Genomic DNA, 19,757 nt, shown 5'->3' on the forward strand with positions numbered 1-19,757 from the left:
CAATTTAAAACCATTGCCCCTCATCCTATCGCTACGCTCCCTGTTAAAGAGTCCATCCCCATCTTTCCTGTAGGCCCCCTTCAGGTACTGGAAGGCTGCTATAAGGTCTCCCTGGAGCCTTCTCTTCTCCAGGCTGAACAGCCCCAACTCTCTCAGCCTGTCCTCATAGAAGAGGTGCTCCAGCCCCCTGGAGCCCCCTGCCACTGTGCTTGTACTTAATTCAATGCTGTCCATCCTTGCTAAACACATTCAGGGTATGACTGCTGGACACAGCCCATGAAGGCGTGGGACACGAGTTAGGCCCAAAGACATCATCACATTGTAGACTGCATGTGGCTTTAGGCTGGAAATAACAGCAAAGCTGTTCAGCTCAGCCCAGAACATTAGATATAAGTATTCCTGAAAGAAAATTAAAAAGGCCACTCTAGACGATGATGAGGCATGTAAGCAGTTAGGACAGGAAAAGTACAGTTCACTCTGTTAAGAGTTCAAAGTCTAAATTCAGTATGGCTTGAAACCTGGAAGTCTTAAGTTCCTTTGCAAAACCTGTCTGTCTATGCTTATGGGACATTGGTAGGTGATTAAGTCATTTGTTACCTTAGTTGTCTCATGTTCTCAAAAACAGAAGTTCCTTTCAAGCACTGTAGGATGGAAACAGATCTTCACTTGTTAAAAAGTGAGTTGCAGGCACAGAGCCAAAATTTGCCTGTCAAACTTGTATGAGTACTGGATTTACTTGTATGGATGCAGACTAGGATTTGGCCAATACAGCTTGTCACAGTCCCAGGTGTTTTAAATGGCAATAACATGCTGTACTCTGGCTAGCAGTTAGTGCAAGGATTGAGGGTGTCTTGGCGGTAAGGTCAATAAAGTGTAGTTGACTCAGTTCCTAGGATTATAAAACCAGTCTTGCTGAGGCTTCGGTGCTACTTTCACCTACGTGATTCATGGTTACATTGTCACCTGCAGCTGTAATTACCTGGGTTAGACGCGAGGCTCTCTGGGAACCTCTCTGAGGGCTCTCAGTAGCTCACTAATTCGCGCTACTCTAGGAATTGATTCAGACCTCGTTTCCTCTTTCTCTGTGTGGAAGGTCTTAGGCTGGTGATGCATGTAACCATTTAACCCAGTCACCTCCAGCTACACGCACACATTGGTTCTGTCTATTCAGGCACAGCGCCAAAGCAAGATGCCTACGTAAAATGGACTTCTTTTGCAGCTGCAGTAGCACAACATAATAAAAGCTGCATAAGATGAGATGAGCTCTTTTAAGCCACAGTTTCTGACATCCAAACACAGCACGAGGTCTCTGAGGAGACATTAGAGCTGCAGATATACCAGGGTGCAGATCTGTAGGCTCTGCGGCACAATTGACGTTAAACAGCTAGATTTCATCCATGCCTGGAAGGGTCAGCAGAAACCTCAGCACTCCCACAAAGGGAAAAAAAAAAATCCTGTGGTACTTTATGAGAGGCTTTCCCTGATCCTCCTCACAATACACCGATGTGGAAGCCTTACTACTAAAAGCAGATAGCTGCTGAGGCTGGAAGCTAGTTCTCTCACCTGGCTGCTTGGAGGGCTGTGGCTCAGCTACAGCCAGAAGCACGCAGACCATATGGTGCCCAGATGACGTCTAATACCATTTATTTAGTGGCCTGGAGATCTGATGTTCCACTGGCTGGCAAAAGGAACAACTTCCCTCTAAACAACAGTTACTGACAGGTGCCAGCGCTTGTGTTTGCTCTTTTGTGATACCATGCCCGTGTAACGCAGCCAAGAGCTGCATGGAGGAGCCATGCAGACAGTGTCACAGAACGATGATTAGCGACTTGATGACAACATAAGCCAAAATACAAGATAAAGCACAGCATGTAGCTAGCAAACAAGGTACAATTGTCTCCTTTTGTCATTAGGCTGTGGGATAAGAAAGGATGAGGCAGCCTTGGAATATTTTGGTTGCCACTTGTTATCTAGAGGACTGCTAGCAGAAAGCTGCTAAATCAGCCTAGCCAAAGCCAGAGAGGCTGGAGGAAGCTGTTCAAACACAGCTTTTTTCACCTCTACTGAAAAAGTGCTTATTACTTTTATTATGGAAATGCCTTAAGGCATTACATTTTCACACACCCCCCCTCCTCTGTTTTGCTAGACACTGTACAAACACAGAGCGAGACCTACTCACCTGTCTGGAGCTCTGAGAGCATTGTGAGCACTGACACGGAAGCTGCTCTTCAGCCAGCTTTTTTTTCAGTGTAGTAAGAGGAAATATGCTCAGCCAAATAGCAAAATATCTACTAAAGTCAACTCATGAGTCTCTCTCTCTTTCCCAATAAAGTCGTAGCTTATTTCAGGAGTCCAAACTATTTTTGTCCATGGATTACAGGCCAGACTAGTTTTGCACAAAGTTTCTATCTTAACTCTGCTCTTATTTATTACTTCGCTACAGTAATAGCATGTCGTATAAGATTATATAAACCAAGATTGTACTGTGCAAAGGGCCCCAATTTATTTAATCAATGTCTCATAGTGTCTGGATGATTACATACCAAATGCCAGGGGCAAAACAGCAATAAAAGCAACAAGACACTAGAAGTATTGTTCAGATAGCTGTGTAATAATCTTAAGCAATTTAATTTTCTGTGTTGAAAGTTAATTACTTACTTTAGGGAAAGACCAATTTAATGTCTTCAGTCAACTAAGTGGCTAAGATTCATTAAAAGGAACCCATATTACAAATACCTTCATGCCACATTGCTTTTATTTCCAGGGATAAAAACTTCTTGCCCCCTACCCCCAACCAGCTTCTATTCTAAACAGATTTTATACAGTCCTTTTCTCCATAGCTTCTGGGAACAAAAGCTTGAAACAAACCTTTGTGGACTGTGTAAGAACATGCCCAGATAACACAGGTGTCTGTCATCAGCCGCGTATAGCAAAGAAATGCAAGGAGATTCACCAAATGAAAATTTCAACAGCCACAGAGATAAAATGGGGCAAACTGTATAGCAAAGTCATTAATGTAATATTGTTTAGAGTCAGAAACTCAAGCAAACTATGCCTTTAAAAAAATTGCAAAAAAACCCAACCCAAACCTAAAAACAGCAGAGTCAGGAAATGAGCCAGAATTACGTATTGGTATGTAAAGATAAATATTGGAAACTCGCATAATGTTGCTGAAATGGCCTTTTTAGGTGTGTCTCGCTGAGTTCAGTACAATTTCCCTGTACAAGGAAAGCCTGTGAATAGGCTTAAGGCAGGCACGGAGGAATTGGAAGGAGAAGAAATAACTAAAATAAACACACCCTAACCTGTTCATAATAACAGCATCTCCCAAATGCTTTCCTTTGCTTTTATCGTCACTTTAAAAACCACCAGTAGGTAAGAAAAACATTCCTGCAAAGGGTGTGTGCAAGCACTAAATCTGTTAAGAATAACAAGTTAAGAATAATCCAGAATCAGTCACACAGGTGTAAAGTACCCTTCGAGTCTGGAAAGTGGTTGTGAAAATAAGCAGCCAGCACCCTTTGTTTGATACTTGCTCTTTCATAGCGATACTTGAGATCAGTGGTGGAAGAGGCATAATTTCCTGCCCCGAAAACCTGGCATAGGGTAAAATCTTTGAGGCATCACTAGGAATTACGAACATCAGACAAAAGAGTCTCCTGTTTTCCTAGCACACTTACCTACTGCCCTCAGATGGCAGGTTTGTCATGTGTCACCCCGTTGCTGTGCGGCCAGAGATGTGCACAAGAATCTGATTTGTGTTTTCAGCCAAGAGCCTGAAATGTCTGAGGTACTGACATCCCATTTAGACACTGCCAGCATTTTCAAAGCTGACACTGAATTACTCCTTGATCCTGGGGGTGCTTGAATTTCTACTCATCAAAATTTGCAAAGCCTGCCTTAGAGCTTATTAGCTGCTTTGAATCTTATCTCAAGGTGAGGCCCAAGGTGTGGTACACAAAGTAGGGAAGGGAAGGGAATGCCTTTCTTGCTTGAGGGCCTCAACCCTTAGGCTGTGTAAAGCTTGTAACAGAAGGGGTAGATGCAGACCACTGACATGTGGAAGGCATTTAAGTGCTCACATAAAGCACAGGAGGCGGGGAGAGGGAGGGAGTGAAACATCAAATATGAAACAGAACCCTGGAAGAGCTGCTGTGGTTTGCCAAAGAAAGGGGCTGCTTCAAGAGTTGACCAGGCATTGGTGTCCAGCTTCTGGAAAGGCTGACTACTGGGATCTCAACTAGAGAGTCATCTCTCTGATCAGCTACGTTAGGAAATGCTTAAGTGCCTCAGCCTCTATCTACTCTCCTCTTTCTGGTGTTTTAATCTTAATTAGTTTAGATGGCTACTCAGTTACCTAAATGCTGTGTCCAGACCTTGGGGCAGAAAATTTCAGGTGCAGCAGGCTGCGTGCATTGCAACAGAAATAGGGTAAACCCAAGTATTTCCAACAAGCCTCATCACTTTCTGCTGATTACTGTCCTGTCCACATTGCACCTTGCCTCCAAATTCAGCTGTAGCTGCTACCAGGTAGGGTTTCTGCTAATCACACAGTTATAACTAGCACAGTATATCCCCCTTTTGGGGCGTTCAAGTAGCCCACAGTCATCTTTGAGTAACTGAATCAGAGTTCTGCATTTTTGCAGTGCGTTCCCTACTCATCCTTTCATACAAGTTTGATGACTCCTCCTTCCTCTTAGGTCCGTATGTGGTAGGACAGCCCCAAACACGGCCCTAACAGCACTGCTGTGCTCTGCCTCACCTGGGCAAAGAGGCTGTGGAATAGATGGATACGCTAAAAAGCACGAATAACACCAGCAAGACAGATGCAGTTTGCCTACCTACACATTACTGCAGAGAATACAGTTATTAGTTAAATTCTGAGATTCTGTTCAATTAGTTAAAAAAAATATCAAAGAAAGCCTGAAAGAAATGTTTTCTGACGACTGAAAACAGCATTGCTACCTTTTTTTTTTTTTTCATTAGCAGGGGAGGAGGGCAGGCAAAGTAGAAGGGTTTAGATTCATGTCCGAGTTCCCCTGTTTGCCAGCAGGATAGCAGTAACAGCATTATATCTCCTGTTTTGCACAACGTATGTCTCAGGTTCTAATAAATGCACAATAACTTATCCCCTAAATCAGTAAAAGAAACAGGCAAGCACTAACTACAAGTAATTTTGTTCCATTTAATTCTCTTCCAAAAATATATCACAAAGTTCGTGAGCTTATCTTGCCAACGTGAAGCTTCTCAACTCCCCCCTCAAGCTGCCTCCGAACCTATAGCTTTGAAGCTTGCTGGGGCTGTGGGGCACAGAGCTGAGCAGATTTCTCAAGGAAATCTTGTGTGCGTGTGCGTGGGGGCAGCGTGCAGCGATTGTAGTCTCACTGTAGCTTCTTGCAACCATTCCCAATGTCACAGTGACCCGCAGTTATTTGGAAAGGAAGTTTCCAGCTGCAAGTATCTTTAATTTGCAACTCTTATCTACTCGCTGAAAGAAGCCTGCTGGGACTGGTATGCATCCCTATTGGAAGTTGTGTGAATGCTTTTTTGTATTTTTAAATACTCAGTTTACATGACACTTCTGATCTCTTCCATAGAAGTTCTAGTTAGGTTTGCCTTTCATGGCTAATGAGTGCTACTAAAACAATTTTTGTACTTAAGCTACGGGATGCGTAGAGTGGAACTAGAGATGAGTCAGCAGTTAGCTGAGGTTATTTGAATAGCAATATGAACCATGCCTGCCGCTAGGAAACAGCCCACAAAGGTCATACCAAGTGCCTAGTATTTAGGCGCTACCACCCTGGTGATATGAATTCTCTTAAGACTCTCACGGTTTTCAGACCGAGCATCATTCTGTTTGACATTTGCATGTGGTAGTATTAAATGCCCGCTGCTTGGTATCTGGATGACAGGGAAGAATGCTTGACATCTTCGGTACTATTCACAGCGAGGCAACGCCTGCCAGATTGACAGATGCTCCTTTCTCCCCATCTAGGGGGGTTAGGCACTAAAATTAGCAACTATTAAAACAAGCCTACTGAGTAAGGATCTGCTGAATCTCATCCACAAGAAATACTGGAGAGAAGGTAAGGAGTCACCACTGCCCTTTCTATGGGAGTTCGGGCAGTAATTCACAAGCAGGGACAGCGCAGCTGACAAAATGACTGTCCCCGGTACAGAGATAGCCAGGTGGCTCAAGGATAATCGTGTGCCAAGCCACCACGGTAGAGTAAGGGCAGTGACAACCTTTACAAGTTATTAGCTGTGCTGATGTGGAGTGTGTGTGTGTGGGGGGGTGTTAGGCCAGATAACAGGATGTGCGAGACAGTTCCCCGGTGAGACACCACTTCTCACCCACAGTCCTGGAATGGTTTATATGATAAAACTCATTCAGGGTTCAGCTCTGTTGCCTCCACAACCCCAGGAAACAGGCATACCAGCTCCACTTGTGAATCACAGCTTCTGGGAACTTCACCTTGAAGAGCAGGAAAGAGTCTTTCTTCAGGTAGAATTGATCTCTTTAATTCCTTCTGATGGGATCCTTGCCTAAGCTCCTTTATTTGCCAAAGAAGAAAAAGGAAAAAAAAAAAAGAAACAGAAGCACAATAAGAAACACAGCTGTTTGTGATGGTTCCACCCTCCCTTAATCAATTGTTCAGCAGTTTAACATTCAGCCCAAATGTTGCAGACCTACTTTTAATTCTGTCTTCTAGCTGAGAGGATTCAAGGCCACATTGTTCCGGCCCTCCACTCAAGTGACCTAGCTACAAAACAACTCAATTAATATAAAGAAAAAGAAGGAGAAAGACATCCCACCATAAACGCCTTCATGTTCTGCTGACCCACTTCAGTAAGAACACTTGGAGACTGAGTGGCTTCTCACTGAGACTGATTTTGCCAGGACTGAGGAATGCTGTTACTCTGCAAAACCAGCATTACTGGTTGCAGACAGAGACTTTAAGGCACCTTCTGCATTAGGTGTGAGCAGGGGGTTTAAAACTCCTTTGCAAGAGAAATCTCAGGCCTCTGAATTACCCAGCAAAAGTCTGTTTTTATCAGTCTCTCCAACATGTTTATATCAGAGCAATAAATGCCATTAAACTGGAGAGGGTAAAACAAAGATTCCCCCAAAGGCGAGGCTAAGAACAGCAGCATTAGTGAATTACAGTTGGTCATCACGAGACCGAGTGATGTATCGGTGTTGCTATACAGCAACATAGCCCTGGCCCCTCAGCAAGAACGGGGGTTTAACAACTGGCATTTATTGCTATAGATCAATACCAGCTGCCTCACTCAACAGTTTAGTTTATATCACCGGTTTTAGCCTTTCATATGTAAACAAAGTTATGCAAAGATATAAATTTGAATTTGGGGTAGTTTTTTCAAAGCTGATCTTGCACAACAACAACAACAGGAGATGCTGAGAAACGCAGGAGCGGCATGCTTGGTTTGAGTTACAAAGGCTGGTTTGAAAACCAGTCTTTCTTGAACATGCACCACGTGTGTGTGTGTACATACACGACTGTAGCAACGGCTCACAGATACCTCTTTCCACTTTCTTTTGTAGTGAATGAGTTTGATTAAAAGAGCCAAAAACGCAATGCATGTGAAAGCAGCACTTTGAAAAAGCCTGACAGCGTTAGTCCTTGTTGTGGTAGGAGCAGAGCTGCTGCGAGCACCGACCGGATTTTCCTCTGTTTGCTGCACCAAACGAGCTCTTTCGGACTCAAAAACACCAGCAAAAAAATTGTGTTGTGAGCCATTTGCCCTTCAGCTCAGCGCTAGGAGCTGTAACGCCACCTTCTGATGGCTCTGGATAGTGGCCTCCAGTTGCCAGCCCGCTTCCTTCCAAGGAAAGAGCCAGGCGGGCAGGGCAGACGTGCTGCGGTGCGGAGGGAGGGAGGGCGGCTGTCCCCAGCTGGGGGCTGGTGAGGACCTGGCCGACTTCGCCTCCTTCAGACACCGCAAAATTGGTTTCACAACAAAAAACAAAAGTTCTTTTTCGAGTTTGTTATCCCTCTGCCCCCTCTAAATGCAAATATTTTCAGCAGAAAAGCAACAACTGAGAGAAAATGTATTTTTGAAGCATTGGGATTTCTTCTGTCATCTCTGAAAGCGTTTTGAACCCTTTTCCCCCTCCTGTTTTTCATCATCTTCCGTACTTTTCTTACAGTCCTGCTGTTCACATCCTGTGTTCCCTTATGTGTCTGGACAGCCCCCATTCTTTTGCAAACCTAATGGACTGAGGTAGAGCAGAAGCTTCAGAGCTTTTTCCTACAGCAACCAGTGAATGATTTTTTTTTGCGGCACTGATCTTCTCAAAAGACAACAGTCCTGGTAGGTTGTTCATGAAAGAACAGTGTATTTCTAAACCAAATACTCACTGTCCTCTAAGGAAATTTATTAGAAGTTCAGTTCGCGATAGCAGCCTACCAAGAAACAGCAAAACACTCTCAACCCAATGACATTTCTTAATTTTGTAACCTAAATACTTAAGGGATAACAATGTAATTCCTAGAAGTGACAGAAGCAACTCTGATCACCCTTTCTCTCAAGACCAAAAAGCCAGAACCACAAGTATTCAGATTATGGCAAAGTGGCTTCAGAGTACTGTTGCAAATCTGCTACGCATTCCATACCGCAAGAACGAGAGGATATAATTATGAGAAATGGAACAAAAAAGGCATGCCTCCTCCTCACACACCCAAAGCACCACTCTCAGCAGAAGCTCTTAAAAATATATAGTATATTGTTTCATCTGGAAAGCAAGAATAACACTTTCCGAAAGAAAACAAAAAGGACAGAGACAGCACACCTTCCTTCTTTATCCTGCCTCATTCTCACTGTGCTTTGACAAAAGCTGGGAAGAGGAAAGAAAGAAAAAAATAAATGGTTGCAATGAAATGGAAAGAATTCTGTATTGTTAGTCCTGCAGAGGTGGTAAGAAGCACCACTCAACCATTCTAATCACACACGGTATCTTTTTTTAAGAAAACACTAGGATTTACCATATAATTTTTTAAAAAGCAGTGTTAATACTGTACTCAAGAGTCAAGAAATGGAGGCGCTGAGGTAGTAAAATACCCCCTCAATTACATCCATAAGATTTAAAATTTTTAATGTGCAAGTCTAGACCAGAAATCATTAATTTACAATGCAGTAAAATTTGAAGGATGGGAGCCTCTTAATTGTATATGCTCACTGCAGTAAGTGAAGTACTCAGTCACTGAAGTACAAAAATCAGTATGCTGAAGTGACTTATGCTTCATTTTTAAGGCAAAAATAGTTAACAACAGAACTGCATACAGTTGCAAAAATATTTACAGATATGATTAGATAAACGGTTCACTTCTAGCATGAAAATTTTCATTATGTACTTAATAGAGCAGAGTTTTATTTTAGAAGTTGCCATTAAAAATGTGAAAATCTAGGTAGGATGAGTAGTACTGACATTTTCACCTGGGCCTCCACACTCACGCCTCTCTGTCCCTAAACCTCTGTCACTGTAAGCTGTCCTCTCTCCCTGCTCATTTCCAGTCTTATGACACAGGTGCAGGGGTGTCTGAGCAGTCCCAGAGACCACAGGGGGAAAAGCTGGAATGTTAAAGATGTATGCAAAAGGTCACAACTAGAAAAAAAGAAAAAACAGATCCTGAGAAATAAAATTACTGGGGGGGTGGGAAAAAGCTATCTGCAGGTATCCAGGGATCTGCTCAGTCATCCTTGTCTTTTGCCCCATGTTTCAGGATGCGCGTGAATTCAATGTAGTTGAAATTCCCCTTTTTGTCGATGGGTGCCTCTCTGTACAGCTCATCCACCTCTTCGTCTGTGAACCTGTCTCCCATCGTCGTCAGCAGCTCCCGCAGGTAGTCTTCCTGAATGAACCCTAGGATGAGATGGACAGAGAGAAACACAAAAGGGAAGCCATTTCTCAGACGAGTCTTCAAAAGCAGTAAGACAGACGTACTGACAGACATGCAATTCACTAATATAGCATGCAATACATGCATATGTACCAAAAGCCCAAAATACTTTCTTAACTGAATTCTAAAGAAATTCCTTGAATGCAAAGGGAAAGGGAGGGGAAGTTTGATGCATTTCATACAGATTTTTGAAAAGAGGGCCTCATCTGCTGTGATCTAATAATACCTACTTCCAACAGCTCAAAGTGGAAAAACAAGTTTCTGTTACTGCTAGTCTTAATTACACAAGTTGTTCTCTTAATTGAATTATATTTTTCTTGACTTAATTAGATATATTTGTGTGTCCTCTATAAACTAGTTTCCTCTGGGGACTAAATAACCACTGGCTGGCTCTTCACTGCTGCACAATACTGTTGCTGGAGGCAGTCTACATGGATACAGTGGACTGCTGGCAAGCGTCCAGGGGAAGAGTTTAAAACAGAAAAAACTTTCAGGCAGGATTGAGCAAGTTCACTCAGGAGGGAGGAAGAACATTTACTGTAGAGAGGTAGAGGCAGAGAAGCTAGTCAAAAAAAGGTAGGATATATTAAGTTATTTATTTTATGCTAAAATTTTAGCAGAAAATTTTGGAAGACATTTGGAAGAAATGTTCTGTTAATTCTATTTCAATAGATGGGCAGAACCACCAGTTGCCAAATAATTCCAGGAGTTTAGATATTAAAAAAGGAATGCACATAACAAATGCTTGGAGAAGTTGTGGATGCCCCATCCCTGGAACTGTTCAAGGCCAGGCTGAATGAGGCTTTGAGCAGCCTGGTGTAACGGAAGGTGTCCCTGCCCATGGCAGGGGGGTTGGAATAGATGATCTTTAAGGTCCCTTCCAACCCAAACCATTCTGCGATTCTATGAAATGGTAGACATAAGAATGCACAAACTGCTTAAGGTTGAGATAAGACCTACTATGCCTTTAAATGCACAATAGTTGCTTCATTTGAGAAAGAAACTGGTTATTGAACTTTAGTTGAACTATCAATAACAGAACAGAGGAGGCAGAAGTATGTTCCAAAAGAAAGATACGTAAACTCTGCAGAACAGCTGGAAATCATAAGTAGACACCCACATCAACTGATGTAGATTCAATTAGAATGTGATTAAAAAAAAAGTTCTGCTTTGGAAAGAGAGTTGAATAACTTAAGCAAACAGTTCATTAGAGAAACAAAACCAAACAGGGAATCAGGGGACCAAAAGGCAATCAATAAGCATGACAAATTATCATGGGGTTGGTGTAGGCTGTGGGGAAAGGAAAAAAACATGTTTCAACATATGCTAATTAAAACCGCATCATATCCCAGTGCAGACAAGCCCTTGACTACTGACTCCAAATGAAAAAGGCTAACAGCAATGTTCTACTTTAAAAATGGCGAGAATGTTCAGTTAGCCGGGCCCATCTTAATCAGGTCAAATTTTGGAGTTGTCCAAATTTTGGAGTTGTCTCTTTACAGATGTGCGTAAAGAAGGGGAAAAATAGCTAAAACAGATTAGGCTGTCTATTTCTGCAGTCCTAACAGAGACTAAGTAGTGATGAGAGATGACATAAGGATTAGCATTCAAAGAATGCAAGGCCTTTGGTGCTGCAAGTTTAGCCTCAAGGACTTCATTCCTTCTGTCTGAACAGCTAGGTGCTTAAACACTGGAAGAGGTTGCCAGACTAGGAATACACTAAAAGTTTTAGCAGCAACGAACTGTAAAGCAAACAGTACCCCCACTCTCCCTCACACACAGCTCTGATGTAGAGGGGGAGCAACAAATTAATGAAGCAAAATTTAAGATTCAGCCTGTGGCAGACAGCACAAAACAGATGACAATGCAGGATCAATGAGCAGACAAAAGATATACCAAATGCAGACAGATATAACTTTTATACTAATTTCATAGTACTACATACAACAGTAATGCTGAAGCAGTATACCCAACTAGACTGGCAATATAGGAAATGTAAGTAAAAACCAACAAGTACAACTAACTTAACCTCATCAAGAGGATCTGATTTGTATTAGTCTTTTTCAAAAGAACTACACTGATGTAGAGCTAGAAAATCAGGCCCATAACACATGCACATGGAGAGTATGAAGTGGAAAAAAAAAAAAAAAAGGTTTGACATAGCTGGAAATGCTTTTCTTCATTTTTAAAAGGAACAAACTGATCAGAAGCCAAATCTGAGAATAAAATGAATGAAAGGCAAACATAACATGGGTTCTACAAATACGTCACACATTATTTTGGAGACTGCATTTTGACTGTTATGAATCAAAAATCAATAAAACAGCATAACTATCTCACATGTTTCCTGGTTAAAATTTGAGGATGGCATAAGACACAAAAGAGACTGTGGAACCATTATCCTCAAATCATCCTAGGAACCAGACTGAAACATTTACCACACAGAGTTGAAAGATAATAAAATCAATCATATCAGTATACATGGGGGCCTGAACTAGTAACTTATTGTTTACATAGATGTAGAAGGTTACTGTTCAAAAGAAGTGGTAGCACAATCATTTTCTTTGTATCCTAATTCATAGGCTCTTGTTTTGGAGCATACAAAAAAAACCCCGTAGCACAGTGAGTCAGACTACCTGTGGAGAGAAAATAATTAACCTACTAACAAAACTTCCTTCTCTAGGAGATGGTAAAAGAGATTTCCCTCGAGAGGGAGGAAGTCAATTAACATTTGAAAAGGCCTTACCAACAGAAAGTCTGTTTACCTACACCTCAGCAGGAAGGGGATGCTCTTTGAAAAGGCAAAAGGTGCTAAAAATACACAGACTGAAAATAGCTGTTTGAAATGGAATAATATCCTTTGAAAGGTTCATAGCACGTATCCACAGGTGAGACTGAAACATTGCGGTGGACAGTTGTGAGGAAAGTTATAGGTGCAGTGACATCTCCAGTACAAAGGCTACATAATTTCAGCACACACTAGTAAGATGTGTTCACAACATGTCAAAGCACTGATATTCTGTAATTCCGCAGAATTGCCCTAAGGACACACTTCTCTGTAATCTTAGCCTACATGAATAAATAAATAAAATCATAAACTCTAACCTCAAGATTACAGGCACAACCTTGAAAGTCTGATATAATAAAACTGAGGTCTGCACTTTCCTTTTTCCCCCCACCTTGCTAATGCAAGTCAGTCCAATCTGTCACTTCTGTCTTTTAGACCCCACCCGGTTTTTACCTTTAGATCATTAAGGCTACAGCCCTTCCTGCAACCTGAAAACAAACTGAGCTGTGGGTGAGGGCATGACACATGGCATTTGTCATCACAACCATAACATACACTGGGCAAGATGAAGGTTTAAAAAGGGTTTATGTAGCCTGGACAGCCTGTCTTCAAATATTAAAAACATCAAAGAATCCAGATGCATCTCAGATATACTGCAGGGGGAGGACAAACTCAGTTGTTTTAAAGATTTTACATCCGTTACCTTTTGAATGCCATAGAAAATTACGTATTACTAATTCCTCATCTTCTTAGAGCAACTGCATCTTACTTTGCATTGCCCAGTTAAAACACTGTTCTTCAAAGCCTCACAGGAAAACATTGCTACTAGTCTTAAGTACTCACACAGAACAGCCAGTTTTTACTCTTACTCAGTAGTAAGTCAAATTCTCATTACTTGGTAGAATATGCCACCTAAAATGATTACTGTGCCATACTTCATTTATAAAGGTCCAAAACCCAACGATTTAGAAACCTAAATAAACAACGTAAAAGTACCCCCTACCCACTCCCCGCCAAATGGCTGTTTCACACACATACCTGTGGCTTCTTCATCAAAGCAAGCAAAAGCATTCCTGATTACATCTTCGGGATCGGTGCCATTTAACTTCTCACCAAACATTGTGAGGAACATTGTGAAGTTTATGGGGCCTGGAGCCTCATTCATCATGGCATCGAGGTATTCATCCGTTGGATTCTTTCCTACAAATAAAGGGATTCATATTTGGTTTAGCTTTCAAACTAAAAGAAAAAGTAATCTGTTTAGTGTAATAGAAACAGAGACATCACTCATAAGCTATCCCAAACTCAATACTTTAATTTTAACAGCACAGATTTGCTCGGCAACTGTAAACACAAAAGTGACATTACCAAGGGAGGCGAGCATATCGTGCAAGTCCTCTTTGTCAATGAAGCCATCCCTGTTCTGGTCGATCATGTTGAAGGCCTCCTTGAATTCTTGAATCTGCGACTGATCAAACATTGCAAATACATTGGAAGTGGCACGCTGAGGCCGCTTCTTGGTGGTCTTTGTCTTTGCCTTTTTGCTAGACATGTTGATTTTTGGACACTAGGGAGAGACGTAAATACAGTAAGACCAGAGTTAGATCTTAAAAAAAAAATGTACTAAGGCTTAATGTTACAGTTCATAGATACAAAACACCTGTAACACACTTCCATTTCCTCTCATCAGAACATATTTCCCTAATCAAGAAGAGAAAAAGAGAAGCAGAAAAGACAAACAAATGAAAGACAGACTCCTAACTAAAAAATGTCACTAAAAGAAGACATAAGTTAAACTTGCATTTCAGTCTTCAAAGGGACAGCTTTTGCCTGGGATCCCTTATTGATACACACACCCGACTCGTCTCAAGTCTAAAGGACGCTTTGAGAGCTGTCATTAAGCTTGTGAAAGAGCTCTGTATGGATATAGATATACGGTAACTGCGTGCAATATTAGGTAGTGGGGGAAGGAGAAACTCCACTCAGTTCACCTGAACTCTGAAGCACCTATACTGGACACCTAACAGCGGTAAGTAGTTGCTACTTTGTGTAATGTCTCTGTCCTTTCTTTGCCTTACATTATTTAAAACACATTAAAACTAGAAGAAAACTGTGCAAGCTATGTTTCTGCTCCTAACATTAAGTTCTGCCTGACCTCCCTTTACTTTTCTGCGTTTAATTTTACCTGAAATATGGTACAGGTCTTCCATACCTGAAAGCTGACTTCTGCTGCCTACTCCTTTAAGCAAAAGGACAAGAGGAAACGGGTTCAAGTTATGTCAGGGGAGGTTTAGATTGGATATTAGGAAACATTTTTTCACTGAAAGGGTTATTAAACATTGGAATAGGCTGCCCAGGGCGGTGGTGGATTCACCATCCCTGGAGGTGTTTAAAAAAAGGGTAGATGTGGTACTTAGGGACATGGTTTAGAAGTGGCTCTTGTCAGGGTAGGTTAGTGGTTGGACTTGATGATCTTAAAGGTCCCTTCCAACCTCAGCAATTCTATGATTCTACGAAAACGCGAAAGCAACCAACTCGCACTGCTTTTGTTCATCTCCCTGGAAAAACTGCTCAGAAAATGGTGTCTTCACCTGTAACACTCAGGTTAACTGAATTTGGGTCTGGATGCAGCACAGCAATGGTTCATTTCATTGCTCCCACTGCCATTGAATTTACCTTTTGCTAAGCCTGACGAAGTTTCCATCATACAGTGCTGCGGAGCAAACCTTAAGATTTTTATAAAACAACTCTGGGGAGAATGCATTTGTCCTTTAGGGTCGGTGGGATGGGACGGATGGGGCAAATCTGCACGCCAGCCCCTTTCAGCTTTAACCACAAAAGGCCTGAAAAACAACCTGAAAAACAACCTGGCACCCACCCTTTGCCCTAAACTTGGAGAGAATCAAGCTCGGCCACAACGCTCAGCTCTCCAGCGAGCACAGCACTGAGGAGATTTTTTTTTATATTATAATTATTTTTTTATTAAATGATAGGGTTTGGGGCGGGGCGGGGCGAGGGGGGGTTGGCCCCGGAGGAAGGATCTCCCTTCAAAAGCCGCATCCCGCCCCAGGCCTCAAGGGCTGCACAGGCTCCCCCCGTGAAAGGACTATGGCGCCGGGGGCCCTTCCTCGCCCTCGCCGGCGTCCGTGGCTGCCGGAGCCTCAGCCTCCACCGGCGGCGAGGGCGAAGAAGGGCCCCCGGCGCCATCGCTTCTCCTCAGCAACAGCCGCCCCAACGGCTGCCGCCAACGGCTCCAACGCGCTTCCCAACGGTCACTTTCCCCACAGCCCGTTCCCGCCCCTCAAACACCATCCCCCCGCCCCGGCCGTACCCTCACGCCAACGGTCGCTACGGGGATCCCGGTACCAGACAAGAGGCGGCGGAAGGGGAAGAAAGCGACAGCGGCAACCCCAGTGCTTCCCGGAGAAACCATCGCCCTCCCGAGCGGCGGGTGAGGGGGACGAGCGGCGGGGGAGACAGCGGGTGGCGGCGGGAGAAGGGGCGGAGGGCAGCAGAATGGCGGCGACGCCTTTCCCTGTCATGGTCGCAGCCTCCCCCCCTCTTCTCTTCACCCCGTCTCCTCAGGGCGGCTGGCTGGGGATGTCCCCGGCAGCCGCTTCTTCCCCCCCGCCTCCGGCAGCGTTGGCGCAGCCCGGGGGAAGTGGGGTGAAGTCAGCGGGGAAGGGATGGAGGGAGCTTATTTTTTTTTATTATTTTTTTATGTATCAGGTTGAAGATGGAACGTCGGTCCGTGTTCCTGACGCCTCAGCCGGCCCCCGCGCAGTTAACGGGTTAGTGGTGTCGTAGCAGTGAGGTAAACGAAGCCTGAGCGTTTGGTAACGTGTTGCCCGAATTAAGCGTGAGGTGCTATCCTTACACTCGGTCTTCCTCACGTGTCGCTTAAGGGGCCAGAAAAATTCTAGTTTGCATCTTTAAGTCCTCTAAATGAGCACTCCCGCGTGAACAAGACTTAACGCCTTTCAACCTTTCACAGCCATAGATTATGAGACCCCCCGGAAGATGTATTTTTGTGTATATGTTCTTTATTAAAACAGTGCGAGGGATAACACTAAGGGGTTTTTTTTTGTTTTGGTTTGGGTTTGGGTTGTTGTGGAGTTTTTTTGTTTGGTTGGTTTTTTTTGTTTTTGCTTGCTTTCATTTACTGATGTAGTATCTTAAAGAAATTGAGGTACAAGCTCATTTTAGTGCTCCCCTGAGGATGGGATCTGAAATTACTTCAGAAGAATCATAGAATTATAGAATGGTTCAGGTTGGAAGGGACCTTAAAGATCATTTGGTTTCAACCCCCCTGCCATGGGCAGGGACACCTCCCACTAGAAGCAGTTGGGTTTTAGCATTTTAGCGTCAGCATTTTTGGATTTTTTCTGAACCCAGTGCTTATTCACATTTTGCATATTGAACTCCCATATAAATCTCTTGAGCTTCAGGAAGCTGTTGTAAAATTCTGAAACATTGTCAGATGGGAAAGCTGCACTTTGAGTCAGTTCATCATTCTTTCAACTCCTTTCCTACCTGTTACCAGTTTTGTTGGTATACAATCGGTACCCTGGTAAACAGTAACTCCTAAGAAGGAAAGGAAAAAATAAATTAACAGGGTTTTGCTGAAATTACCAATTATATTTACAAATGTAAATGGGTTATGTTTAGGCACTGTACATGCGGAAGTTAATATAATCTAGAAGTTGCAGTCACAAATTTGAAGGGAGGCACTTTAATTGCTAAAAGGCCCAACTTTCTTTCCCTGCCCTCCCCTCAAACCAGAAGAGTTATTTCATGAGGTCTGAGAATTTTGCCTAATTAGCTTGTAAGAATACTTTCCCAATTAATTTTAATATTGCTTGTCTAAAACTTGGCTCAAAATGCAATGGAAAGAAATATTAAACTTTGCTGAATTGAGAGCATGAGCTTTTTTATGGAAAAAGTTTTGGGGAAAAATCCTCTGTACTTACTAGACATCGCACATAGTTCCAGGATAATTATGTGCAAAGTGTGAGTGGGCAGAAAAGCAGCAGAAACACCAAGATAGTAATAGAGTTATTAAAATACTCCGTGATAATCTTGAACTGAATTGTCTGTTGAAATTTAATTATGAAAATAGTTATTTGATATCTTAATTTAAAATCCTTTCATCAGTTACTTTATATTGAACCACTGCTGCAAACATGCTACTCTGTATTGTACTGTTTTTCATGCTATTAAAAAGATGTTATATGAAACTTGTCACTGTGTATGTTGTTCCCAGTGTTTAACTTTCAAAGACGTGAGAAGAGGTACAGTAATATTACTCACCCAGTATGAGATCAGTGATGAAATTGTCTGTCTCTCTCAAAGCTTTTGTCTCCAATTTGTTACATCATAGTGGAATGAGAAGCAGTTGTTTAATGCAGACCGCTTTCTGTGTGATGTAAATCTGTATAAGGCTTTTACAAATGGTTCCATTTAGTGATACCACTAAAGAAATTTAAAGGGGAAAAAAGGGGTTTGTTTCACCTCTTACAATACTTGGAGAATTTTTTTTTCACTCATTGACATAAATCTTAAAAAGAAAGGTAAAAAAAAGGTCTTTTTTGTGACTGTATTAGCTTGTGCTTCAGGTCTTACTCAAGAAGATGTGATGATCTCTTGGGTGAACACCACTTTGTTTCTGCTGTTTAAGCCTCCCTGTGGAGAGGATGGTGCTTGAGGATGGTAGCTGTGAGCTGCCCGCAGCCTTGAACAGTGCTTAGTTCCCTGTGACCGTGCATCCCTGGCTGATTGTGGAGAAGAGCGTGCCTGTAATCCCATTTCCTGCTGCTTTATAGGCCGTTTCTGAGAGTACAATGAAACCACAGGCTGTTTCTTGAGCATGCAGGCTCCGTTCTTGACTATGTAGGCTCCTCTGTGCTCTGATGGTGCTCCCTGGCTGCACAGAGCTGTGCTTGCAGATGACTATCTGATGGGACAGCAGGTCTGGTCTTGAAGGCGGCCTTCAGGCTTTTCTAGAACAGTCCAGGCACGTGCTAGGGAGAGCGTGTTCTGGGAAGCCTGAGGTTGAAATGGCTAGCTCGGTTGCTAAGTGGTTCATCCAAACTTTTGCCACCACACAGTGCCAAGTGTGTCCAGAGTGAAGCATTCCTACAACTGCTCTGCGGAGAGAGCGCCCTGGAGCGCTTGGGGCCAGGGGATGCCCAGGCTGCGCGTTGGAAGGATGCTCATGTGGTGCTGTACCAAGAAATAGTGCCACCTAGTGATGAGCTTCAGTTTTATACAGCGTTTGTTTTGTGGGCTGGAGAAAAATGCTTGCACTACCACATCCAAGAATGTACGCCCCAAAATTGTTTATTTCTCAGTACCGCATAATTTCCTGCATAAACCATACAAAATAAGAATTAATTTATCCATTCTGAAAACATGGTATTTTTTTTTTAAATGCGGAGCTCTTAACTCCTTCAGTTTTCTTCTTTCTACTACTTTTTCCTTCAGTTTTTCCACCTTCTTTCTCATTTATGCCAGTCTTGAGAGAAAAAAAAAAATTTAAGCAAAATGTATAAAATTTTTGTATCCTTTCCATCTAAAATTCTCAAATACTTTGGTGCTGTTGAAATGTTTTCCTAGACTTGTTTTCTTTGGACTGTCTAAAAGCCTTCAAAATTATCTGTTTCATACTTAAGTTCTAATGCAATAGACAGCAAGCAATTTACAGTAAACATTTTCCCTCCTTTCACTTAATTCTCTCCATTCCCTCCCTTCTGTGGAGTTAGGATGACAGTGCGAATATTTGTGATTAACTTGTTGCTTAATGAAGCAGAATCAGTCTGTGTCATATGATGCTTCTTTAGGAATCTCATTAATGTCACAGGAACTGTGAGCAGTGGCTCACAGTAAAAGTCTGCCTAGTCCAGTGTGGCCTAGCTGTAGAGAGATGTGTATTCCGGGTGTGGAAAGCAGGGAGCAAAGCCTTATCCATCCTTTGGTGAGCTGGCATTCCCATGGACTGTGTCGGCACTGCAAAGGCAACTGCACTGAACAGGCTGGGGCCAGGGGAC

General features: G+C 42.7%; 1 protein-coding gene across 1 annotated transcript; it reads right to left on the reverse strand.

Annotated features, from left to right (window-relative positions):
- Positions 1-9,101: 9,101 nt before the first annotated feature.
- On the reverse strand, positions 9,102-16,176 carry LOC134511900 (myosin regulatory light chain 2, smooth muscle minor isoform-like). Its single transcript, XM_063326626.1, has 4 exons — positions 16,043-16,176; positions 14,080-14,278; positions 13,750-13,911; positions 9,102-9,886 (listed from the first exon to the last, which is right to left on the reverse strand). Exons 1-4 carry the CDS (start codon positions 16,142-16,144, stop codon positions 9,714-9,716), a joined length of 636 nt encoding a protein of 211 aa, XP_063182696.1. The 5' UTR covers positions 16,145-16,176; the 3' UTR covers positions 9,102-9,713.
- Positions 16,177-19,757: the final 3,581 nt, after the last annotated feature.

The sequence above is a fragment of the Chroicocephalus ridibundus genome, chromosome 2 (genome assembly GCF_963924245.1).
Source record: "Chroicocephalus ridibundus chromosome 2, bChrRid1.1, whole genome shotgun sequence".
Taxonomy (NCBI): Eukaryota; Metazoa; Chordata; class Aves; order Charadriiformes; family Laridae; genus Chroicocephalus; species Chroicocephalus ridibundus.